We start from the raw sequence: 22,954 nt of genomic DNA, 5'->3' as shown, positions 1-22,954 counted from the left end.
GAAGCCAAAAATATAAAATCGAATATTTATTGAATGTAGTATACAATACTATAATTGAAGAATGCTACAGAATGAATGGATGAATTACATACAAATTGTTGAAACATTTGGTATAGTAGATTAGTAGTATTGTAGCTATAGGAACAAATGAGACTAAATAATCTTGATGACTAAAATTTTGTTTATATTGATACCAAAATATTTTCAAAAAATTATAATGCTTCAATATTTTCTAACTTGGGTATAAGACTTCTTTCGAATTGGCGTCATATGTGCGTGAGGTACTTTGAATACATCCTGTATATAAAGGAAATTAATAAATATAAATAGAAATAAAAAATTTAAGACATTACAACAAGACATTATGTTTAAAATAGTCACATACAAGTATACTTTACTTTTCTCTATTAAAATTGTAAATGGCATTCTGTAAATGTGTGATTCTACTTCAACCAACAGGTATAAGAAAACTTCTCGAGATTTTTTCTTTCGTGAGCATATACATATATATCTAGAGATGAACTATTCTTGTTCAGTTAAAATGGCTGTGTTTTTTCTTCAGTGTAATTATGACAAACTCGAGAGCTAATCTCTCGAATCTAATACAATGTTTGCCATTTTAAAATACCATTGCGGGTTTTTATTAGCTATATATGTTTTTGCTAATTAACAGACAAAATTTTTAATTTAAAACACTTATCGGCATACAAAAGTATACAGAGGACAGAAGTTTTAATTTGAGTCCCCTTGAAAAATAGATATTACAATGTTCTTAACATTTTTAAAAAAAAGTATTTCAAATTGAAGCTCTTTTCTTGTACTCTAGAAATACTCTTATACATTGATATGTATGTATATGCTATTTGAACAATGATTATTTTCTTTTACTTTACACTGCTAAGTTTACCTTTAAATAATTAAAAATCTGGCCACGGTAAGCAAGAAAATAATTTTTTTAATATCAGGGGTAAGAAAAAGGCCTTTTTTGGGAGAAACGGATTTTATTCAATTAGATAAATAAATATCAATATTTTGTGTTCATTAAAACAATAAAAAAAAATAAAGTCAAAGACGCAACAGTTATATCGTCGCTCCCTACGAAGACTGGCACGTTTAAAAGCCTATTTGTTTGCCTTTGTCAAAAAAACGCACGGTCTGCAAAAAGAGGGGTTGGCTTTATAGCGAGAGTGATGATTTAAGCGCGAGTGATCAGTCGAGGGTACCTACGGCCTACAGCATCCTCGACTGATCACTTGCGCTCAAATCATCACCCTCGCTAGAAAAATCCAATTTATCCCCCTAGTTACAAAATATAGGGGAGAAGGGGGCGAACTTGGACGCTTTTTTGTCACTTTATATTTTAAAATCGTTACAAGAAAATAAAAAAATCAATCAATTAGGTTTCACGTACTTGGATTAACGTTGTTATACAAAAATTTTCAGCTACCTAGAAGGCCACTGTAAAAATCCGTCTACAACTTTAACGACGAAGCATAACTTTTATAAAATTGCCCCAGGGGTGGGGCAATCCTATAACGGTCTCGGGGCAATACTATACAGATTTAATTTAAATATAGAATGGGGTGAAAAAATTAATCAGAAAATTGTACACATAGTATTTGAAACTTTATTTTTTTATTTTTGTAAGTGCTGTGACAGAGATGAAGCTTTTATATCATATTGGCGACCCATGTCGCTACTATACGTCAGTTATCCCTTACCACAGCTTATGCGGCATTTGACAGTTTTTTTGAGCATATCGCATTTTTACTTATCTTTTTTTTAGTATATTTACGAACCATTTTAAGCTATAATTAAAGTACTAAAGGCATGTTTATAAAAAATGGATGTCAAGTCCATATCTCTCTATGTTAATCTTACGTACAGTATTGCCCCGTACCTGATCTACAAATTAGCCCCAATAAGGGTTTTGAAAAATTCAATTGTCAATATCTAGCCTTAAAACTTACGTATAGCAAGCGACCCAGCGTCAAAATCACCCTTTTAACGTGTACTTTTTGATCTCACAGGCCGAAAATATTAATTTTTAGACACACTGGCGTGTTCACGCTTTTCCTGACTTTTAAAAGTTACAGAAAGTGTTCGAGAATTTTCTATTCACCTGCGCGCATAACCGCTGCTTACAGAAAAGTCCGACGGTCCAAATGTTGGTTTTGGTGAGATATATGACATATATGTTACCAGGTGCACTTTACTCAAAAGTTTATAGCTCCGCGTTCAAGTTCGCCCCCCTCTCTCTTACTATTTTCAATATAGTAGGACCATACATAAGGCTGTTTAAAATGACCTAAATAATGTAAAAACGTACAGAGTTATGCGTAAGCTTCATAATTGAAAATACTGAGAGGTTTTCTGTTGGCTGTAGTCTATTATGCATGCACATGCAGTCAATGTATAAAATGCATATGAAATCGATAAAATATTTAATTCTATACTGTATACTAGGTACCTCGTTTTTCGAAGTAACTGTTGACTTTTGTGCAAAAAGCTCATCGAAAAGTTTGTCGCTTTGAGATCGATTGTCATCGTTCTAAAATAAAAATAACATTATTACTTAATAATACGTACATAAAAAACATTTAATAAGAATATACCATATAGTATGTGATTTGATGCTCAAACATATGATTATACAACAATGCAGTTTATATATGAGTGTGACCATGCGTTCATACAAAAATATTTTAAACGTTACAAAAGATTATAAAACAATTAACAAAAGGAGAACCTTTCACTGAATAAAGAATTTAAGATGCACGATCAAAGTCGGTTCAAGATAACGTTTAAATACACATTGTATATAATATATAGCTTCATGAATGCACATATAAACGTGCACACTCGCATGAGTATATGTGTAAAAGTAGTTGTCGGAGGGATACCTATATATAATACCGAACAAGACCTTGTCTCCATTACTTCTTATACGGGCAGCGCGACATTCACAATATATATAATGTATTGTCTTGTCTGTTTTGACTAATTACTGATTAATCTTATTTACCTCTAAAGAATTTTCACGGCTTAATTTATAATGTGCTTTCGTCATCGTTGATTGCAATGCCGTTTATATATAATCAACACAAAAAACATGTCTATAACTACATACTTATTTAACAATTTAAATCGTTTGCGATACTTTTAAAAATCATTAAACTTATAAAACAACAATAACATATATTACGAACGTAAGAACAATCGAAGCGAAAAAACTCACCGTGCTGTCGATACTTTGAGCATCCAAATCTCTATCATAAACCGGTTTTTTCTGTGCAGCTGTAGCAGAATTTGACTAAAAAAGAAAAAGAATGGAAATATTCATTGCTAAGTTATAAGTCTATATTAATGATATCATATTATAACTGAATAATGCTTTGATTTTCATACTATTTTAGGAATGATATTTTGTATTTTGAATTCATCCTCAGACTCTTCAGAATCGTCAGATTCAAACCAGCTTTTTAAAACGTTCTTCTCAGGAGTTAGGGATTTGATGCCCTAAACCATAAAAAATAAATAAGAAATAAAATCAAAACATCTAATTCTTACTACATATTATATAATCACACAATTATTTATAAAATTTTTACTTTTTTCTTATCATCCTTGTTAGAATCAGAGTCAGCTTTACCCGTTGAATCAACGGTTTTATTCTCATTTTGAAACATTGGTTTTGATTTCTAAAAAACAAGTGTAATAATTGATTAACACATTTATTATCATTGAATTTATCTCGCAATTATCAGCATTGAAATTTCTTATAAGCTTACTTCTTTACGCGTATTTACACCGCTGGTCGTTGCATCATTTTCATCTTTCTCAACTGCATTTAATTCTTTTTGTATGCTATTTATTTTTTCTTGTAATTCTTTTATTTTAGCATCCAAGTTACTTTGTTTTTGTATATATGCAGACTCCATTTGTTCTAACTTTGCATAATCTTCAGCTATTTTTATAACTTCGCCTTCCTTTTCTTTGCAATTAGCATCTAATTCCTTCAATTTTGTAGATTTCATAGATCGGAACTGTTTCAAATCTTCCTCACTAGTTTCCAATTTTTTCAACATTTTTTTCTTTTCGTCATATGCGGTACGCAAAGTTCCAAATTCTTTTTGCAAACTTTCTTCAGTTGTCACAAAATTCTTTTCAGCCGCTTGTAATTCGGCATTCATTTTTTCTTGATCATTCATAATATTCGTCACGTTCTCATCGAATGATTTTTTTGTCATGTCACTTATTTGACGGCTTCTTGTTACCTAACACAAATTCGCAATAAAAATATCATGTATTAAAAGATAGTTCATTATTGCGATTAATTTTTATTCAAAAAACTACTTGCCTCTTGCAAAATTGCGTCCTTCTTAGCTTTAAGATTTAAAAGAACTTGGTTTTGTTTACTCTGACTTTTTCTACAATAATAGTCATTGCAATAAATTTAGAGTAAAAGTATTGTGCACTCAAATGGATATTTAACTTACGCAATCGATGATACTTCTAATTGCAATTTTGATAAAGCTTCTTTTTTTAATTCCAAATTTGTATTAATGTTTTGCAATTCCTATGAATAAATGTATTGCATTTTACTGTATATAAATAAATATTAAAATGCACAAATTGATGGGAGGCTTACTTGAATTTGACTATTTTTCATTTGCAATAGATTATCTACTTCTTGTTTAAATAATCTCTGATAGCTTTCATGATCTGCTTCCAACTGAATAACTCTGAAAATCGCAAAATTGAATTAGTACAACAAAAATTAAAATCTTGGGAATATTTACCTTTTACTTTTTTCGTCAATGATATTTTTTAAGTTATTATCAAATGTTTCTAAATTCAGTTGCTTCTGAAGGATTTTATTCTTATGATCGGACTGCGCTAAAGCCTCATTAAGATCGTTGATGGCTTTTTTTCTTTGAGCGATTTGTCGTTGTACTGAAACATTTCCAACCGTTTAAGCGTATATAATTTTTGTTCAAAACATTTGGCGTACTTTTTTTCATACATTCGGCCTTACTTTCTATATTCAATTCATTCTTTCTTTTTGAAACGCCCTCATTCAGCCGAATCGAATAGTTCTCTTTTTCCAGTATCATTTGCAAAATATTTGAAAATTCGGCATATTTATCTTTCCAGTTGTAATACGTTTTCTCGGCATTATTCAAACTATCTAGCAGTGATCCAGTTTGATACCGTTTCAGTTCATCGAATCTAAACAGAGCAAATTTGTTTTTAAAATATAACATTAAAACAACAGGCACCGATGTATAGAGATAGGACAAGTTTTGACTTTTCTACGATGGCCTTGTTGGCTTCCAAAAGTTGGTTCATCGTCTCCGTTTGCTCTGCGCCTTTATTGCGCGCTTCCTCCACCTTCCTTTTCGTGTACAAGAGATTTCGCTTGGTTTCTATGTACTTGCGCTCCAACATTTTTATAGTATAATCATCTTCCATCTATGAGAATTTGATTGTCGATATATTTTCATTGTTGGTATTTTTTCCTATTATTGGTATTATTTTTTCGTACCTTTTGAACTTCTATTTCTTTCATTTGTGATCCTGTAACTTCATCGACTTTTCGCGTCAGCACGTACGTTTCTCCCTTGTCTTCGTCCATCGTCATAGAGTTATCGTTGTTTGTATTATTTAAATCGAACGAATTATCCATTACTTTTATTTTCTAGAACAAACAAAGAGAGCGATTAAGGTCTCTTATAAGCACTTGATATAGTTTATAAATTATTGTATTATATTTATATGATAAAAAGAGGGTGTGATTCACAACGACTCCGCTATAGCCACGCCGTTAGCCAGAAAATGTAATTGCGACCTCAAAACAAAGTTACGCTGCACAAACTCAAGTAGGGTGTAATTATTCGCTAATCAATTGAGAAATCGCTGAAATTTGTATTTTGATAAAGAATTTTGGAGTTTTAAGTACAGCTATATATTGCGAGTAGACAATTGCCAACTGTCGAACTGTATTAGGTCCGACCCTTTCTACCTGTGCACAATGATCACTCAGGTTAGCATTTGTCAAATGAATATAATAAGAATTACAATGCTTGTACACGCGTAAGCGCGCTTTTTTTTCAAAAGTCTACTTTTATCGCAGCAAATATAACATGCATGCACGTATTATCGAAGGCTCGCCCTATGCCTCAAGGAACTAACTCATTGTCAATGCGCTGACGGATAAACGCACAGTAGTATGTGGCCGTAGCGCATAATGCAGCGCAACGTAACGTATATTGTTGTTAGGGGTTAGACTTTGAAAATTTCGAAATCACCGTATCCCGTCTAACGCCGTTGCAACCGTTCAACCGCTTGTTCAAAAAAGATTCAATCACCTATATTTGTAGCTCACAGACGTCAAATAGCACAGAGACTCCGGTCCTTTCTCGACACTCGCTCACCCTCGATCGGCTGGCTCGCAATAACTGTAGTGACGTTTTATGCTGGAACAAAACTAATCCAGTTCCGATTGATAAAACTCTATCTCCCTCTCAACAAGTGGCACACAAAGTCAGCTGGACAAATCTCGCGAGCGACGGTCTCGAACAGGATATCTCGAGTAAGAGGAAAACGTGCAACACAACCGCCCCCAGCGCCAAACGGACCAATGAGAAAATTGCTTCCATGCGCGCGGTCACAGCCGTTGCATTTATACCGAGAATAATAAATTCAAATCTCACGGGGAAACCCATCGAGAGAGAGAGAGAGAGAGAGAGAGAGAGAGCCGTCGCCCTCACCTTGGCATAGATCACGCGTAAATATGCGCACGTATATACCTGAGCAGACGGATGATATGGAGCATAGCCGCTGCAATAAAGCGTCGCAAAACCCGACCCCCGTATGTACCGGGAAATTCGCAGAAAAGTACAATAACCGCCCTCAGGCTGCGCAAGTCGCAGAAGACGGAACTTTTTCGTTCGACGCCAGCGGCGCGCAGAGAGAGAGAGAGAGAGAGAGAGAGCGCTGGGTGGCGGGAGAGGAAAACATTAGTCTGCTCTCGATCGCAGGTGGGCACGGTTCGATCTGAAATTCAGAGATCGAGAGAGCAAGTAGTATATACACGCACTCACGTGTACATACATACAACTGCAGTGTGTGCGTACTGCGTGTCGGCGCGCGCGGATACGTAACGAAACATCGCGCGGGGGAGAGCGAGGGCAAGGTAGCGGCAGCTCTGCAGGCTACACATCATAAGGATTGCATTACGCGCCGACTCTCTCGCGGTAGCCTAAAATTCGCATAAGCACGCGCGCGCGGCTTTCCGAAGGTCACACGGCGCGTTTTTTCTCTCGCTCCAATCCAATCTCTCTTGAGCGGCGGCTGACGTGCGTACGTGCTATACTCTCTCGCAGCGGCAGTGACGGCGCGCTCTCTCTCTCTCTCTCTCTCCCTCTCTCTCTCTCCTTCTCGCGCTCTTTGAGTTTGTAGACAAGACAGAAGAGAGAGGGAGGGGAGAAAGAGACAGAAGAGCGTCGTATAGTGGAACGAGTATATTCGAGTGCGAACTTTTCCAAATCCGGGTGGGGGTCCGAAGTAGTCGACGACGACGACAGCGGCGGCGGCGGCGGCGGCGGCGGCTCACTGCTCTAGAGTTCAGTAGTATCAGCAGGCAGGCGGCAGCACAGTGAGCAGCTAATATCTATCTCGCAGCCTGCAGCCAACTATCCGACACCGTCGTCCGCGAGAGGGAGAGAGTATTAGCGCTGCGCTCGGTTCTGGCAGGTTTCTGGCCAAATCGGGTCAACGGGATGTGTCGGCTGGGCTCCCAGGGGAGCCAGTCCAGCGGATCTCTCAAAATACGAGTGGGATTTCGAAATCGCACATAGGCCGCAGCAGTAGCAGCAGTAGCAGCAGCAGCAGCAGCAGCAGCAACAGCAGCAGCGCTCGATTCGGCAGCGGCTCGTCGTCGCGCGTGTACACTACTTACACACCACTCTAGTGCTGGGCCCTCGCTTTAATCTCTCGTCTCGTTTCGTTTCCTCCGTCTCCGTGCAGCAGCAGTCTGCGCGCGGCCCTGCCTGCCCGAGTGCCCGACTCTCGTACTTATTAGTCGCTCCGATCGCATCGCAGTTTACTCGAGAGCGGCCTGCAGCAGCCCGCCCGTTGTAAATAATACGCACAATAATAAGTAATCGGCCCTGGCTCCTCGGCTCATCGACGACTAGACTATATACTGCTCTATGTCAGTGTGTGTGTGCGCGAGCGCGCGATCCACGAGAGAGTGTGATGAAACCGTCTGCTAGGAAGGAAAATTGGAACAGCTGTTACTGAAAAATGTGAGAGAAGCCCCCGACTCTGACTCTTGAAGCGGGAGCCGTCCAGCTTTTTCCTCTCCTCTTCGGCCAGGCATAAGCTCGAGGAAGCTCCGCGCGAGAGCCCATGAAGTCCATCTCGGGGGGACACGATTCTCACATGAACTCCGTGGCCTGTGATATGGCTGAGAAGCTCGGTCTCGGACCTGGAGTTCGAGAGCTCAAACTCGGACCCACCTTCACCAACGGCGACAAGTCCACGGCTTTTCACACCATGAAATGTAACGTATCGATGGCCAACATATTGCATCTAAACTCGCCGCCTCTCTCTCTCTCTCTCTCGCTCGATCGCTCTATTCTCGCTCTCGCTCTCTCGGCTCTTCTTGCCCAACAGCTGTGACCTATTCTTCTCGCCTTTTTGCTCAAAAACCTCCTGATCTCTGCTTGCAGATGATTTTAAGCCAGCCAGTGTGGATGTCAACAAAATGGCAACAGTCGACGTTGGAACCAACAACACAATGACAGTGACAGTACCGCACCTCGATGGAGCTGGAACTCCACACACAGTATTCAAGGGCTCTCAGCGACCATATCACAAGGAGTGCGTTCTCATTATCGACCGGAATACTGGAGAGATTACCCTTGAGAGGCTGTCTTGTAATATACAGGTTAAAAAGACCAGGTGAGCCACATCTGCATACTTTTCTCCATTCATTAGAATATCTCTTAGTCATTCACAAGTAGCTATCAGCTGCCAATTTTGCTCCCTCTCTCTCTCTCTCTCTCCTTTGACTAAAAGTGCTAATCAACTTATATTCTCTATGCTCAACAGGTCTGAAACCAAATCCCAGCCCCTTTTATCGGTTCCCAATAATGTTTCCACCATCAGACCCATCACTCCTATTGAAACGAGAAGAAGTCCAACGGATGGAAGAACAAAGAGTAGAACTAAAGTTGCGAGTGGGAAGAAAAGGGAGCCGAGTCATCAGTTACGTCCTAAGAATAGCCCTTCACGTGCCTCTTACCATGGAAAAAGCCCTCCAACTACGAATTTATCTACTAGCGTTAGGTAAGTTGAAGCAAGGTTTCTCTTTTCAACAGCCATCCACTGCGTACATTTGTTACCTTTCGATGTCAGCTTTTGAGCATAGAAACACTTTTACGTTTTTCATTTTATTTTTACAGACAATTGCATGGTTGATTATTTTTTCCCACTCAGTGGAAAAATGTTTAGTCCCCAATATGTTAACCTTAAAAAAAAATTATAGCACAAATAACTTTATCTTATTTGCTTTTCCCTCAATGTTTGTTGCATTAAAAGACATTTAAGGATTAGAAAGTTGCTTTGCCACACTTTAAACAATGCTTAAAAATCATTTCAGTTCTTCAGCCATGCCTTCCTCGACACAATCAACACTAGCGAGCCTTCCCATGATTGGTGAACACGATGATTTCACTCAATCACCGCCTGCACCTTCTTCTGCATCTGTGTCTACGTCACATTCGACAGCCCCTCCAAGAACTATATCCCCAGTAGTGAATGAAAAGCCTTTTGTTAAAACCCCTGTTCTAGATAACGAAGTAGGCATTTTAAGTGATTCCAGTTCTAGTGATTCAAGTTCTGATAGTTCTGATAGTGATTCGGAACCGGAGAAGACAACGCAACCTACAAAAGTCAACGGTAATTTTCAAAGTTTCATTTGCAAAATTCAACGTAATTCGCGCAATAAACTGTACCTAACGCATTTAAAAAATTTTCCAGGACACGCGGCGAACGGTACGACGATATCACCATCATTTTCTATGCCAGATAACTTATTGAATGAAGATTTGCAACTGTCAGAATCGGAATCGGATAGTGATTAATGAATTGATACACATTCCGAAAGACTTGTAAAAAGGATACCGAATTTTAGTTTAAATTTAAACAATATTCTCATTTTTTCTGTAAAGTACCGTAATTTCTTTACAAGCATCTTTCAAAATGGAGTATCTTTGTTTTTTTTTGCGCAAACATTTCAAAGCGAAAAACATCGCTTGTGATGTTATTCTTCTATAGTACTCGTATAGTGATATTTCATTTTGTTTTGTCTTGATCACTCTGTGTTGTCGAGACAACGTGATGTGAGCCATAACGCTTTCTTTTATAATCTTATGAAAATATGCATGAATTGAGCTGTTTGATTATAAAGGAAAAAAATGGAAATATGAAAAGAACATATGAGATCTTTTCAAACTGCACGATATGTACTTTAGATTTTATCGCAGTAAAGATTGAACGACAGCCAGTCCTTCTTCCTTGTTAATAAGGGTGTCGTGATAAAGAAACAAATGGCGAACACGCCAGAAAGTGTATAGGGTACTAGGGCTTTTATAACGATTTATTGTTATTTTAAACTCAATATGCTACGTTCTTGTGTGGGCTGAACCTTTGAAACAATAAAAAAAAAGGTCTTGCCAATTTATCATGTTCATATTTTGTTTGCTGGGTACTTGTTTAAAATAGTTTAACCCAAAAAAATCTGAAAAAAGTATTTTTATACAATTTATTTTCTAAAAAAAAATAGAAGTAACATGAGACTTAAATAAACATAAGGAAAAAGTTTCTTCAATAATTTATATTAAGTAGGAAGTGGTTTATTAAATTTGTCATTACTTTTTGTGCCTTTACGTCAATCTTTACAACTAATTTTAATGTAAAGTTTTGTAAATAGTATAATGATTATTATGAGTATAATGAAATTTACAACCTTGCAATAAAATTTGTTCCATTATAAACCTATGTATATATATATAAAACTCTTTAGTAAACTATTTCTTTTACTGAAGTTGTTAATAAATTTATAAGTTAATTAATATATTTCGTATTTTTTTCCATTCGCAGTTAATATATATATATATATATATATATATATATATATATATATATATATATGTATGTATGTATATTTTATATACGTAATATGTGTAAGCTTTAAATTGAATTCTCGAATATCTTTACTTAAAATCTATTTACATTAAACTATTTTCAGTAGATACCCAGCTTTTGTATATTATACTTCAACAGGAACTTGATTATTTATTTATCTTATCACAACATAATTTGGTCTTTCTTAAACAACATAAAAGTCGAAAGCATATATTATTGATGATCTTTATAGTCCAGTATCAGTCTTGTTAGCTGACCACGATTTCCCAGTTGAAGATTTCTTTGCTTCAAACACGTATTAAGAGTGATGTTATTCCTTGTGCCAATACAATTAATTTCTTTATATTTCAGTTTTAAGGCAGGTTCTACAGCGCGAAAAGTATTCAAATTGCTGAAGACAACGAACATTTCGAAAATTGAGCCAATAGAAATAGTTTGTGATAACTGTAACATACTTGCGATGTCTTTGTCAGTTCGCACCAAGGGTACTTGATTTTCGATAGATTTTCGCACTGAAATGTACAAATTATAAATTTTTAAACTTTAAAGAATTTACTAAAATAAAACAAATTTTTATAATAATTTTTATATTTATATACCTGTCATATAATCTTTTGTGTAAAATGATACTGAGTCATAATTATAGTCGTCATATCGTCCATGATTATGAATAATATCAAAATCCACATGCTTAACGCTTGCATCATAATAAATTATATCTGGATTATATTGTACAAAAGGAATTGGACTAAAAACTTGCCATTGGCTGATAGTGTTCATCCGTACCTGTAAATATTTCATGGCAAAAGAATTAAAATTTGAAAATAATAAATTGTCATAAGATAGATCATGTACTTTTTGCAATCGTCTGTATTTTTCTACTGTGAAAAAACTTACCCTATTTAAATACTCAGATTTTAACTCCATTCTGGTGTCTGCAAACAATATCAAATTGTCTGAAGAAAACTTTTTGACATACAAATCGGCAATAGCAATTTTTAAAAGTGGTTCAATTTCTATAAAACTGGAAATAGTGGGCAGCCGAATTGAAAGCCACGTAACTTTTAGCTGATCTTTTTTATACTTCTCAGTCAAAAATAAGGCACGTTTTTTTATTTCATGAAAGATATCTTCGTTTCCCTTTGATGCATATCCAGGATTGTACAATAAAACCTTTAAATAAATGTACATTTTTAATGTTGATAAGCAGAATAAAGTAATTTTAATTATAATGCAAACTTATTATTTCTTATATGTACCACTGTCAGTGTGACTTTATCCTTTCTGTCCATGCACGTATCTGCATAATGTGCTAAGAATTTCATGCATTCCTCTTTCTTGAATGCATCAACAGCAATAATCATATTGATCCGAGAATTTTCTGTAACGTATGGTACGGGTAATATTTCAACTTTTCCTAATGGCTTACATACTTCTATCCGTTTATTAACTTCAACTCCTGAATCAGTAGCAAAACTGAGATCAAGTATATAATCAACTCCTCTGGACGAGTCAAATTTCCAGTACCCATTCAGTAGCTTGTTGAATTTTAATTGCTTATTATAATTATCAACAACTCTTTTAACTGTTACATTAACAACATTGTTGACATCTTCTTTTTGATAATCGTTCAACTCTTTTACAGTTCCAAAGTCATCATCAAGAAATACATGAGTCATATTGAAATATGTCCATCTTAAGATATCAAATCGATTCATAGCATTGCTTCCTGGTTGATTACCAATTGGCCAACTAAGATCTTGTTGATTTTTTGGAGTAAAACTTGTAGTTTTTACTATCTGTTTGCGCAAGCTGTCTATTTCTTTTTCCACCTTAAGAAGTTCCATCTAGAACAAAAATAAATTATTACTAACTTAGAAAATGTATCATGTATGTACATGGAGACTAAGTAAGTAAATAATGCCAGCATACTTCTGCAAAATGAGTATTTATATTGTAAATCATCAAATGATCGTATATAGGATATATTGTAATGGACTTCTGAAAGTCCTCATCGGCGCATAATTTTTTGAAGTCATTTTGATAGTCGAATGTAACATTCAACTTTGTTGAAAAATATATCTGTTCTTGAGCTTTGTGTGTACAAGGGAGTGATGCTGAATGCAATATGCATCTCCCAATGTTAACATCATCAGAAGAAGAGAATGTTGTTTTAACGCACCAATCTAAATTATTTTTTAATTTTTTTATTACAGAATTACTCAGTATTATACCGCCATCTGAAAAGTGAATAATACCAAAAGATGTAAAGTTATCATTAAAAGCAAATATTATATTAAAAATTACCTAGAGAGCAATATGCGTCATCACCACTGCCAATACCAAGATGCACATCTTGGCTCACACTAATTTGATTGACAATCTCAGTTAATTTTCTGGCATTAATGTAACTAGTATCTTTTACCAAAAAGTAATAGTCGTAATCTTCTAAATAATTGTCAGTTATATACTTCAGTACATGAAATGGTTGCAAAATACTTCTTGTATCCGTAAATCCAACTATTCCTGGCAATGATACATTTGGTTTTGTTCCTTCAGGTATTGAAATAAAGTATCGAACTTTATCCACTAAATGAGAGACTGTTTTATTTAAGGCAATTGCTCGGCTGTGCAGGTACTCAGGACTCGTTAGCACACCAATGAATAATTTGTCACGAATTCCTAACTCTGTTGAGTAGTACCTTGGTCGAACAAATACTTTTGGAACTCTCTTAGCCTTTTGGGGTTTAGCTTCGATATTTATTTTTGGCTCATATTCGTCAATTAATTCATTACTACTTATAGAATAAGGGAGAGATTCTTCCAAGTCTTGACAGTCATTTATCTCGATTGGGGCAAAAAGCAAACTAATACTGAGACCCACGCAAACACCAACAATCAAATAAATATTGCTCCGGCAATGGGAGAATAAAATATTAATAACTGGACTCATCTTAAAATTAAAATATATACTTTTTTATCTTCTGTGCGCTGTATTTTGTTCTCCTATATATTGTAATCCTTCTTCGCGAATCCAATATAAATGGAAAAACTCAATTACTAAACGTAAAAACAATTATACAACAATAACTGGCTAAAATATACCATATTACGTTAAATTTTGTCGTAAACTAAAATATAAACATTCTAGACGTAAACGAAAATAAAAAAAGATAAAACTTGGAAGCCGACGTCAAGCCATGTAGGTATGCCAGTGCAGTCTAACAATAAACGCCACTGTTTCAATTTTGTAAAAGTGTGGGTTACCCACACTCTGTTTACACTGCACACACGTAGTATACGGGGAAACTGCCTTGTCGACTACGACCTACGACTCCAACACCAGACGGCAGCCACCTGACGGATGTGACGTATACTATTTAAGTGATGACGATGACCGGATCATCTTACGGTACATTTATATTTTATAAGCATCGGCATCATCTTCTCACTACTGACTACTGTGCAAAGTATAAAGTACTGCAAAGTGTGGATAATAATTTTATATGATACAGTTGAGTATATTTAATGAACGTGGATATTCCGCAAAAATTAACATCGACCTTTACAGACTTAGTGAACGTGTAAAAGGTCAAAAGGTGCAGTCAGTTATATATCTTATATGCGATTTGCGCGCGCCTCGAAACTTCTGCTTATTTAAATTTCAAATACCCATAAACCATGATTTGTTCAATAGGTATGCTTGAGGGCATCACCGCACTGCGTATGCGGGTACTCCTTATTTGTATATTATTCATTATTCAGAGTCATTGTTCTTATATATAGATTAACGCACATTCACTTAATATCCTACCATCATCTCACATATCGTCATCGAGTGCATTTTACCGCCTGGAACAAAAATCTCATTAATAAAATTATACTTAGATGTGATCACGCTATTATAATTAAAATCAAAGGTGATTCGAGCATTTGTCAGCAGTAAATGTAAATGTCACGAAAACACAGATACCTGTGTTATATAAACTTATATATACAAGACTTATTAAAATAGTAAAACCCCATATGTTCAATCAAAAACCAAAAAATACTAATTTCGTTTTGATTGCCATACGGTAATATCTACTGATATACACACGAGATATATCACTCGACAGCAAGATTTTTAAAATATTACATTTTAGCGAATATAAGATAAATTAATGAAACGCTAATTATAATTCAAGATATATGTTTAGAACAGATGTTATCTGGTAATCAATTGCATTAATTAAAAAATAAAAAATATAAGAAATCGCGTATATAGGTGTATGTAAGCTCTAGTAAACCTCTGTTCTCCTAATAAACTTATCGATGTCCACCTCGTGTATGCCTTGTAATAGACATGTTAAAGCTGTTATTTAGAATTCCTAAAGAATTAGATGTCCTGGATTTCTTTCGAAAATATAATTAGCTAAGAGCAATATTTACAATGCAGATACCATATTATGTGCCATTGAAGAAAAAAACTTGAATTACGTATAAGTACCGACTCTTACAATTACTGTCAACCTGATAAAGAATTAAAAAAAAAATAATAATAATAAGGTACAATACTTCCCACTGTAGTAGATTACTTGTATACAAATAGAATATACACACACATCTGGACTGTAAAAGCCATCTAAAAGCTGTCTCTCGCAGGACATCTCAGAGACGTCTGTAATGCTTGTAATAAAGACAAGAATGAGATATTCAATCGTGAAAGTATCAGGAGAACAAGCGATTGAAGGAGTTCCACTTAATTTTTGAAATTCTTCAAGCATTTCAATATTTATTTGCATTTGCGAATATCATTTTTTAAACTAATGATTAAATATATAGGTACACAACATTAGATAAAAAGTTTCAAAGCCGTTATTTTATAAATCAATTATGTAATTATATTAGTATATTTTAGTTCAATTAATCATCATAATTATAATCATCTATTAAATGTTTGATAGTTTTAAAAACAATGATACATCACGAAATCTTTGTCCCACCTTCGCTTTTTAAAGGAAACACTCATCCTATATAGTAGACTAAGTATTATAGGAAATCATCTCCTAAAACTTGATGTTCCTTTGTTACAACGTGTGCCGTGCGATCTCTCGTAGATGTCTTTTTGACATCTTTTTGACTTCTTGCGTGTGCGCGGGGACCCTGCTTATTCAAATGTAATAGTATAATGTACGTTTTACAGAAAGGGGTTTCCGGAAATTCAAACCGCATTATTGAGCGGAGCGGGGGTACTGTAAAAAGGCGCGATATTTTAAAAAATAGGCACATTTTATGCAATAATACACGTGCAGAATGTGCACATATATATTCATGTTTTTTCACAGTATTTGTCATACGTTTGTCAAAAATATTTATTATTTATTTTAACATTTTTGACAAACTTTAACTTATAAAATATAAAAGTGCAATTAAACTGTTAATACTTGAAGCATGTTTCAATATTAACAGTTTATTTGTCATTTTTATTCGCATTGTAGAAGTTTATGCTAATCAGTGCTATAATAAACATCATAACGACAAATTAAAAATGTTGTGCTTTGAATTTATAATATGAAACATACTAAAGGAGCTGCATACTACGGGCTGGTAAATAATACGCCATAATTTTCTGGCAGCGCAGTTAACTCGCTGTAACGTCTGCCCAGATAGTTTTGTCCAGGTTCAGTCAGGAAAAATTCGCATCTGCTTAGAGTTTCTGCGCAGAATCTGCTGACACTTCTGGCAAAAGTGGAAAGAGGCTAACAGGCTAGCACAATCACCAGCTAATAAATCAGTTCAATTTAATTAATTCTTCAATTCAATAATAACAATAACAATAACAAATTCATAGATATTGTTTACATTATCACGACAATAGTGCAAAATGTCTCGTCTAACAAAACTAAACTCAAAATTTTGCAATTTGCTTGACAACGGTGATATTCGGGCCAACATTTCAAATCAGCCAATTAAAATGATTGCATAAAGAATTTCATTTAAACTTATTCATCAGTTTTTGGCATCCTAAAAAGAGTACACGTTAATACTTTTTGATTCATACATCAGAAGCTATCAAATAAATTCAAAAGAATTTACAATGGGTATAAATACAGCTGTTCGACACAACTTTAATCAGTTAACAGTTGGTTCTTGTTGGAGTATCGCCAATAAATACCTCCAAAATGAGTTCCAACAGTAACGTTGCATCGACCTCGACTAGCCCAGTTTCAAGTTTGGCAACAAATTTACAGAATTATGTGAATATCAAACCTCCATCGCCTATACACAATATCGCAGATAAATAAAAAGGCGCCTAACCAAATATGCAGTCAGATGTCAGAAATCAAATTGTCATCACATCCGCAGCATCAGCAACAACAAAACATTGACCAGAACGAATTAAAACTGTTTTGCCAAGCAAGTATCTTTTAAAAAAGGCTCCAAACGCGCAATCGAACAACCCGAAACTCTGACTCCTCGAATCGTACGCCGAAAACTAAACCTATAGTTTTTAAGAACTATTAGAGATTCTTGACAAATTATTGACAATAATGCTCAATAGTGACGTAGCAATATATGCTGACAAATTATAGAATATAACGCTCTAGATAGTAATGTAATAACAATAGTAATATGAGTAAACAAATTAGTTGATATTGTATTATATTGAATGGCACAATTACAAAATATGTCTTGTTTAACAAACTTGAACTTTAAATATACTTATTTAAACATTGATTGTGGCTTGTCCGTGAGATAAAAGTTTTGAAAATTTGCATTAGTGGTTTTTAAATTTAGAAAATATACGCCTTCCAATAGCTTTCGAACTATCGATCAAAACCCATTGATATGTATTATTTTGGAAATGCCAAGAATTGATAAATTAGTATGCAATAAAATTTATTTTATAATTGTTGGCTGATTTAAAATTTTGGTCCTAATCACCGTTGCCTAGCAAAATATAAAATTTGTATCGTCTCATGTACTCGATAAGTCACAATGAATGTTCCAATCAGTATATTTTAAGTTTAGTTTAGTTAGACAAGACATTTTGCATAATTGTCAGACTAATAGAAACAGTATCTGCGTCATTCTACGAAAAGTTGGACACTTTCCTGTCGAAAAGTTGAGCTCTTGCAATTTTGAGGGCACACGCACCAGACCAAGTTTTTTTACATGTGCTTGGGCATAAGACATGTAAAAAACATTTTTTTTAATTCAAGATCTCGGGCTCATCTGTCCATTAAAGTGCAGTGCACGTGTATCATATAAACTCTGTACAAATAGTGAATTAGGACTTAAAAATATAACAAATTCAACTATTAATAAAATCGAAACTGATTTATTAGCTCGTGAGTACCGTCGCCCGTGGGAAGAGTTTCGAAGAGAAAATTTGACGAATTCTAGGCACAAGTTCCTTAATTTTCTATAAGGACATGTCCTATAATGAAGTATATATAATTACGTGTAACTTTTTTTACTTGATTTGATAAACATGTATTATGAACATACTTTGGGACCGGTAATTTTAATTTATAGCAAGCTGATCTTGGCGGATTTAAGGCAGGCAATGCTATAAAATTGTGTACGATGCTCACCCCTTTTTTCCTACGTACGCTTATATCGCCAATTCCTCCAAAAACTAACAAAACTCATTTTTTGCCGTTTTTTTACAATCTTTGTTGAAAGTCTGTGCTCTGCTAGTCTTTGCAGGGAGCGACGATATATGTCTGTCTAATAATTTGTATGCAGACCTTAGGTTATTCCAAGTCAATCCGGCAGTACCCGGAATGTGAGCTAAAACATTTTTGTTTTCATTTTATCCAGTATATAGTATCGTCGATCATACTCTATTATTTCCTCGTATGACTAACACGAGTACCCCTAAAAATGTATAGAAATTAATTACGTTCATCTTTTATAATACATAACAAAGAATATATTATAATGCGTAATAGAAGTAGATAAAGCACAGTAAACTACTGGAGCATTCCATGATAACGACAAAATCCATCAAATCACTGAAATCGGCCGTATCTTATTAATTAACGCTAGAAAAACACGAAAGTTGTAACTTTTATTTTCATGCTGCGATTTAATTATTGCGCAAGACGGCGGGACAATTTCTATATTTATATATAGCCTTGTTGTAGGGACAAATCCATGTTAAAATTCATTATTTTGATTGAGTAAAAAAGACAGCTAAAATAGCTAAAATTATTCATACTGCATAAAACCAACGTTTTACAGTTATGCGCGCAGATAACTTTTTTAAATGACGACTTCGACTTGGGCCAATTTTTTTTCCTTGTAGAAAATTGATTGGAACACAGAAATTTCGAATTTGAATTTTGATCGCCTTAATTAAAAATTACGTGTATCTCCCCTATGCCCATAGTTGTTGCTGGTGTAACAATCGCGCTAAAGAACTCTCTTATAATTGAATATAAATGTCTAAGAAAAGTCTAGAAGCTTAATATTTTGCTCTTGATATGCCAGTAAATGTCACTTAGATTACGAATCTTTAATTTTGAGACGATAATCTTTATCTATTCGATAAAAGAATGGTTATAGAGAACAAAATAGCGTTATTTTGTAATAAAAACATGTAAACCTATATTATATACTGGAGCTTTTCATAGACCGAAGATGGAATTTAAAGTCCGGTGACTGAGATCTCCTATGTGTGCAACTGTATATGTTTGAATCAATCGTATTATTTTTTTTTTCTTGTTTTGTTTTACACATAGTTACGATTTTGAACTTCTAAGTTCAAGAAATTTGAGCGAGCGTTAGATATAGCTAGTTGTCTTAATAAATCAATGCTATAATTAACTCGTTCACAGTTATGAAACATGAACATTTGCTAATTCATTGCTCATAAACGTATAAATTTTATGAAATATATATATATATATATATATGTGTGTGTGTTCTCTCTTCAATAAAGGATTCAAAATAAACGAGTGGTTCTTATTTTGGGCTGAAATTTTAGGTGAATGCTATGTACACTTGAAGTTTTGGCATGGATGCGCAGGGATTTTGATTTCAATGCTTGGCTGAAAATGTTTGGCAATGAAAACAATGAATTTTACGTACAGCAGCAGAAAGTCGCTTAACGAAACAGGTTTCATGCACCAGGTACGTAATATACTATTTTCCCTTTATTTTTCATTTCTTTTTTCCTTTATTTTCGCTTATTCGCGCCACATTTTTGTAATTTATTTCAAATTTGTAATTGTCTATCATAAATCTTTTTTCAGGGTTTAAAAACTTAACGAAAACTAACCAATGTTCAACTACTCGAACTCGATGTCTAGAGTCAGTCCATAGAAATGCTTATTTCTAAGATAAAACTACTAGACGGTTTAAGGAACCAAAAATAATTGATCTGGTATACTTAGGTGGGCCCGTCAATAGTACAGTGTAGCTTTTGCGACGCAACGTGTGCGAAACACAATTTCTCTTGCTATTTCGCTCGTGCGCAAACGGTCATACGAGGCTAAATTTACATTCTTGCATTCATATCGAAATATAGTATTTGACTACTTCTGGGGCCCAATTTTTTTCCACTCTACCGTGGATTTGCCAATGTAAGTAGGAGTATAAGTAAGAGGTTTAAGAAATTTCCCAACATTATAACATACAACAGCTCTGGTGCTCTGGGAGACGTGCCGTCAAAAAAATATCATATATATATATATATATATATATATACCCAGCGAGTTTTCCATTTTCTGCGCAGATTTGCGAAAGTATGCTACTTTATATGCATCAGGTGGTTTTTTTTAACCTTTTGATAATAAGCTCATACGTAACTAATCAACGGACGATATGTTGATGTAAACTTAAAATAAAGAAAAATATTATCTTTGATTTAAGAAATAATTCGCTAAAAATGACCGAAAAAAAATTCATAAAAGGCGCTAATTTGCATTCTCTTTGTATCCGGCTTGTACATTAAGTATATAATTGTTGACAGAGGCGGTCTTTTTTAATTAATTGTGTGCCCTTTTAAACCATTTTAACTAGTATAGTCATTCGTTAGCATAGAATTTGGAGTGGCTAGTTACTACTCACGCTCACTATATATTCGGGTCTGCGCCTAACGAACGCGAATCAATTTGGTCTGGTTCTGGTGGTTATATACTTATACCTATATTAAGAGGTGCTCTTAAAACCAGCTTTTGTATTTTTTAACAGAAAGCATGTGTTCGACTTATAATATCGTCGCTCCGTACGAAGACTAGCACAGTAGTTGAAATTTTCAAACGAAAACTAGTATAGCACAGTTCAGAAGTTCATGAAAACCTTGGACAAAGACAAACCTCAAAGTTTTAAAGGGTTTCAGAAAATTTCAAAGAGAGCGAATGATTTAAAAAAATGTTTGTAAAAAATTATTGTATTCGCAAAAATCGGGAAATTTTTATAGAAATTGGTTGTTTGAATTGTTGTGCTAGTCTAGCGTGCGTCAAATGAGTTGTGCTACTTATGACGGGAAATTTGAACAGTGCTACTCTTCGTAGGGAGCGACGATATATATGTACATAACGTACCTACTAGTAAAATTGATGTTTGGATCCCATTTCTTCGTAAAATTCTTTGGTTAGAAGATAAAGTGTGTAAGACTACCAGGAAACATTAGAAAAAAAAATGGAATAATCGACAATAACTTCTAATGATCAAACATTGTTTGTGCACATTTGAATGGTTAAAATAAGAAATACGTTTATAAAGCAATCACGAATAATGCATGCGACATACTCGTATTTCGTACGATTTCAAGTCAGAATTGTTCAATAAGCTTATAATAATACATATGTATTCTATGTCTCGGGAAACATGTTTGTTTCCTGCTTATTGGACGTTGCAGATAGGTCTAATTAACTGTTCGCGTTACTTATGAATCTGACCAGGGGAATAGAAAGAGTCGCATCAATTCCTGCCCTTTTTCATCCGGCGATGAGAAGCAACTCGGGGAAAAAAGTAACTCAAAGATATTGTATATCTGAACGCTTGACGAAACAAACATAATAACCTGTACTTATCTTATATTATATAAAAATGAAAAAAGCTCGCACATATCTCCCAAACGCAATTCTTATTCTCGCTATAGAAGTGTACAAGGCAGCAGCACCGGGAACTGCACCGTATACTTGGATCATGTCGCTCGTGCCTACACCGGTTGCAGGGAGCAGCAGTCTCTAAGCCTCTATGCGCTACATATGGGTATACGCATACAGTAGATACTTACCTTCCTATACAGCCATCAGAGATCAGAGCTGAGCGCGTGCTAAGTACTGCTGCAAGTGTTGGGTTCAGTCCTGTCCTGCGCGCGTGGCTTGTCTGTCTCTCGCTGCGTGCCTACTTATCTCCGTCTCTCTCTCTCTGTTTTTCTCTCTCGCGAAAAAAGCCCGATGCGCCGCGCGCGCAGTCGTATGCACCTATACATATTATAGGTAGGTATAGAGAGAGAGAGCCGTGCGCGCCGTGCGTCCTATAAGTATATATACAATATTAATCCGCGAGTCTAGCCAGCCAATGGGAGAGCGCGTATCGCGGGCAGCGCGCCGCCCCTAAAGATCGCGGGCAGTCGCGTAAGTTCGATGTTTTCGGAAAGAGCTCCCTCGGCTCCGTATTCCGTAAGTCGCTACTCTCGCGCGCGGACACGCAGTAGTGGAGACTTGGAGAGTATACGCGCGCGCAAGCACCAACTCTCTCTGTATACTCTCGCGGACTGCTGCTTGCTGCTGCT

The 22,954-nt window shown here is 35.2% G+C and overlaps 3 protein-coding genes across 7 annotated transcripts; 1 reads left to right on the top strand and 2 right to left on the bottom strand.

Moving 5' to 3' along the window:
• Window positions 1-16: 16 nt before the first annotated feature.
• LOC100678088 (uncharacterized protein PFB0765w) lies at window positions 17-22,759 on the bottom strand. Of its 4 annotated transcripts, XM_031924147.1 has the most exons (15): window positions 7,543-7,677; window positions 6,372-6,490; window positions 5,549-5,701; window positions 5,312-5,475; window positions 5,039-5,232; window positions 4,803-4,956; window positions 4,652-4,745; window positions 4,500-4,579; window positions 4,361-4,430; window positions 3,792-4,277; window positions 3,612-3,701; window positions 3,409-3,519; window positions 3,239-3,313; window positions 2,471-2,551; window positions 1,608-2,308 (listed from the first exon to the last, which is right to left on the bottom strand). In XM_031924147.1, exons 3-15 carry the CDS (start codon window positions 5,687-5,689, stop codon window positions 2,225-2,227), a joined length of 1,824 nt encoding a protein of 607 aa, XP_031780007.1. In that variant the 5' UTR covers window positions 5,690-5,701; window positions 6,372-6,490; window positions 7,543-7,677; the 3' UTR covers window positions 1,608-2,224. The 4 variants fall into 4 exon arrangements, with proteins under 4 accessions (XP_031780009.1, XP_031780007.1, XP_031780008.1 ...); XM_031924149.1 differs by lacking the exons at window positions 1,608-2,308; window positions 7,543-7,677 and adding an exon at window positions 17-297; XM_031924148.1 differs by lacking the exons at window positions 6,372-6,490; window positions 7,543-7,677 and adding an exon at window positions 22,454-22,759.
• On the top strand, window positions 7,050-11,145 carry LOC100116738 (ell-associated factor Eaf). The gene is made up of 5 exons (XM_001601107.6): window positions 7,050-8,569; window positions 8,739-8,970; window positions 9,121-9,357; window positions 9,671-9,969; window positions 10,051-11,145. Exons 1-5 carry the CDS (start codon window positions 8,416-8,418, stop codon window positions 10,152-10,154), a joined length of 1,026 nt encoding a protein of 341 aa, XP_001601157.2. The 5' UTR covers window positions 7,050-8,415; the 3' UTR covers window positions 10,155-11,145.
• On the bottom strand, window positions 11,268-14,962 carry LOC100116694 (chondroitin sulfate synthase 2). Of its 2 annotated transcripts, XM_001601073.6 has the most exons (6): window positions 13,525-14,954; window positions 13,150-13,457; window positions 12,477-13,064; window positions 12,115-12,390; window positions 11,817-12,003; window positions 11,268-11,729 (listed from the first exon to the last, which is right to left on the bottom strand). In XM_001601073.6, the coding sequence occupies exons 1-6, from the start codon at window positions 14,168-14,170 to the stop codon at window positions 11,431-11,433; spliced, it is 2,304 nt and encodes a 767-aa protein (XP_001601123.1). In that variant the 5' UTR covers window positions 14,171-14,954; the 3' UTR covers window positions 11,268-11,430. The 2 variants fall into 2 exon arrangements, with proteins under 2 accessions (XP_001601123.1, XP_016837719.1); XM_016982230.3 differs by having other exon boundaries at window positions 11,817-12,390; window positions 13,525-14,962.
• Window positions 22,760-22,954: the final 195 nt, after the last annotated feature.

Source organism: Nasonia vitripennis, chromosome 2 (assembly GCF_009193385.2).
Source record: "Nasonia vitripennis strain AsymCx chromosome 2, Nvit_psr_1.1, whole genome shotgun sequence".
In the NCBI taxonomy this organism is placed as follows: Eukaryota; Metazoa; Arthropoda; class Insecta; order Hymenoptera; family Pteromalidae; genus Nasonia; species Nasonia vitripennis.
Note: the sequence above shows the minus strand (reverse complement) of the source record. Positions and strands in the feature narration are given on the sequence as shown.

Excerpts from the sequence above, each read along its gene's own strand:
- LOC100116738 (XM_001601107.6), top strand. The coding sequence starts at position 8,416 with ATGAAGTCCATCTCGGGGGGACACGATTCTCACATGAACTCCGTGGCC. Across the intron at positions 8,570-8,738 it reads GGCTTTTCACACCATGAAAT|ATGATTTTAAGCCAGCCAGT; the intron begins GTAACGTATCGA and ends CTCTGCTTGCAG. Across the intron at positions 8,971-9,120 it reads ATACAGGTTAAAAAGACCAG|GTCTGAAACCAAATCCCAGC; the intron begins GTGAGCCACATC and ends TATGCTCAACAG.
- LOC100678088 (XM_031924148.1), bottom strand. The coding sequence starts at position 5,689 with ATGGATAATTCGTTCGATTTAAATAATACAAACAACGATAACTCTATG. Across the intron at positions 3,314-3,408 it reads AAAATATCATTCCTAAAATA|TCAAATTCTGCTACAGCTGC; the intron begins GTATGAAAATCA and ends TTTCTTTTTTAG. Across the intron at positions 2,309-2,470 it reads CAGTTACTTCGAAAAACGAG|GTCATTTTAAACAGCCTTAT; the intron begins GTACCTAGTATA and ends TACATTATTTAG.
- LOC100116694 (XM_016982230.3), bottom strand. The coding sequence starts at position 14,170 with ATGAGTCCAGTTATTAATATTTTATTCTCCCATTGCCGGAGCAATATT. Across the intron at positions 13,458-13,524 it reads TGACGCATATTGCTCTCTAG|ATGGCGGTATAATACTGAGT; the intron begins GTAATTTTTAAT and ends TTCACTTTTCAG. Across the intron at positions 13,065-13,149 it reads TAAATACTCATTTTGCAGAA|ATGGAACTTCTTAAGGTGGA; the intron begins GTATGCTGGCAT and ends TTTTTGTTCTAG.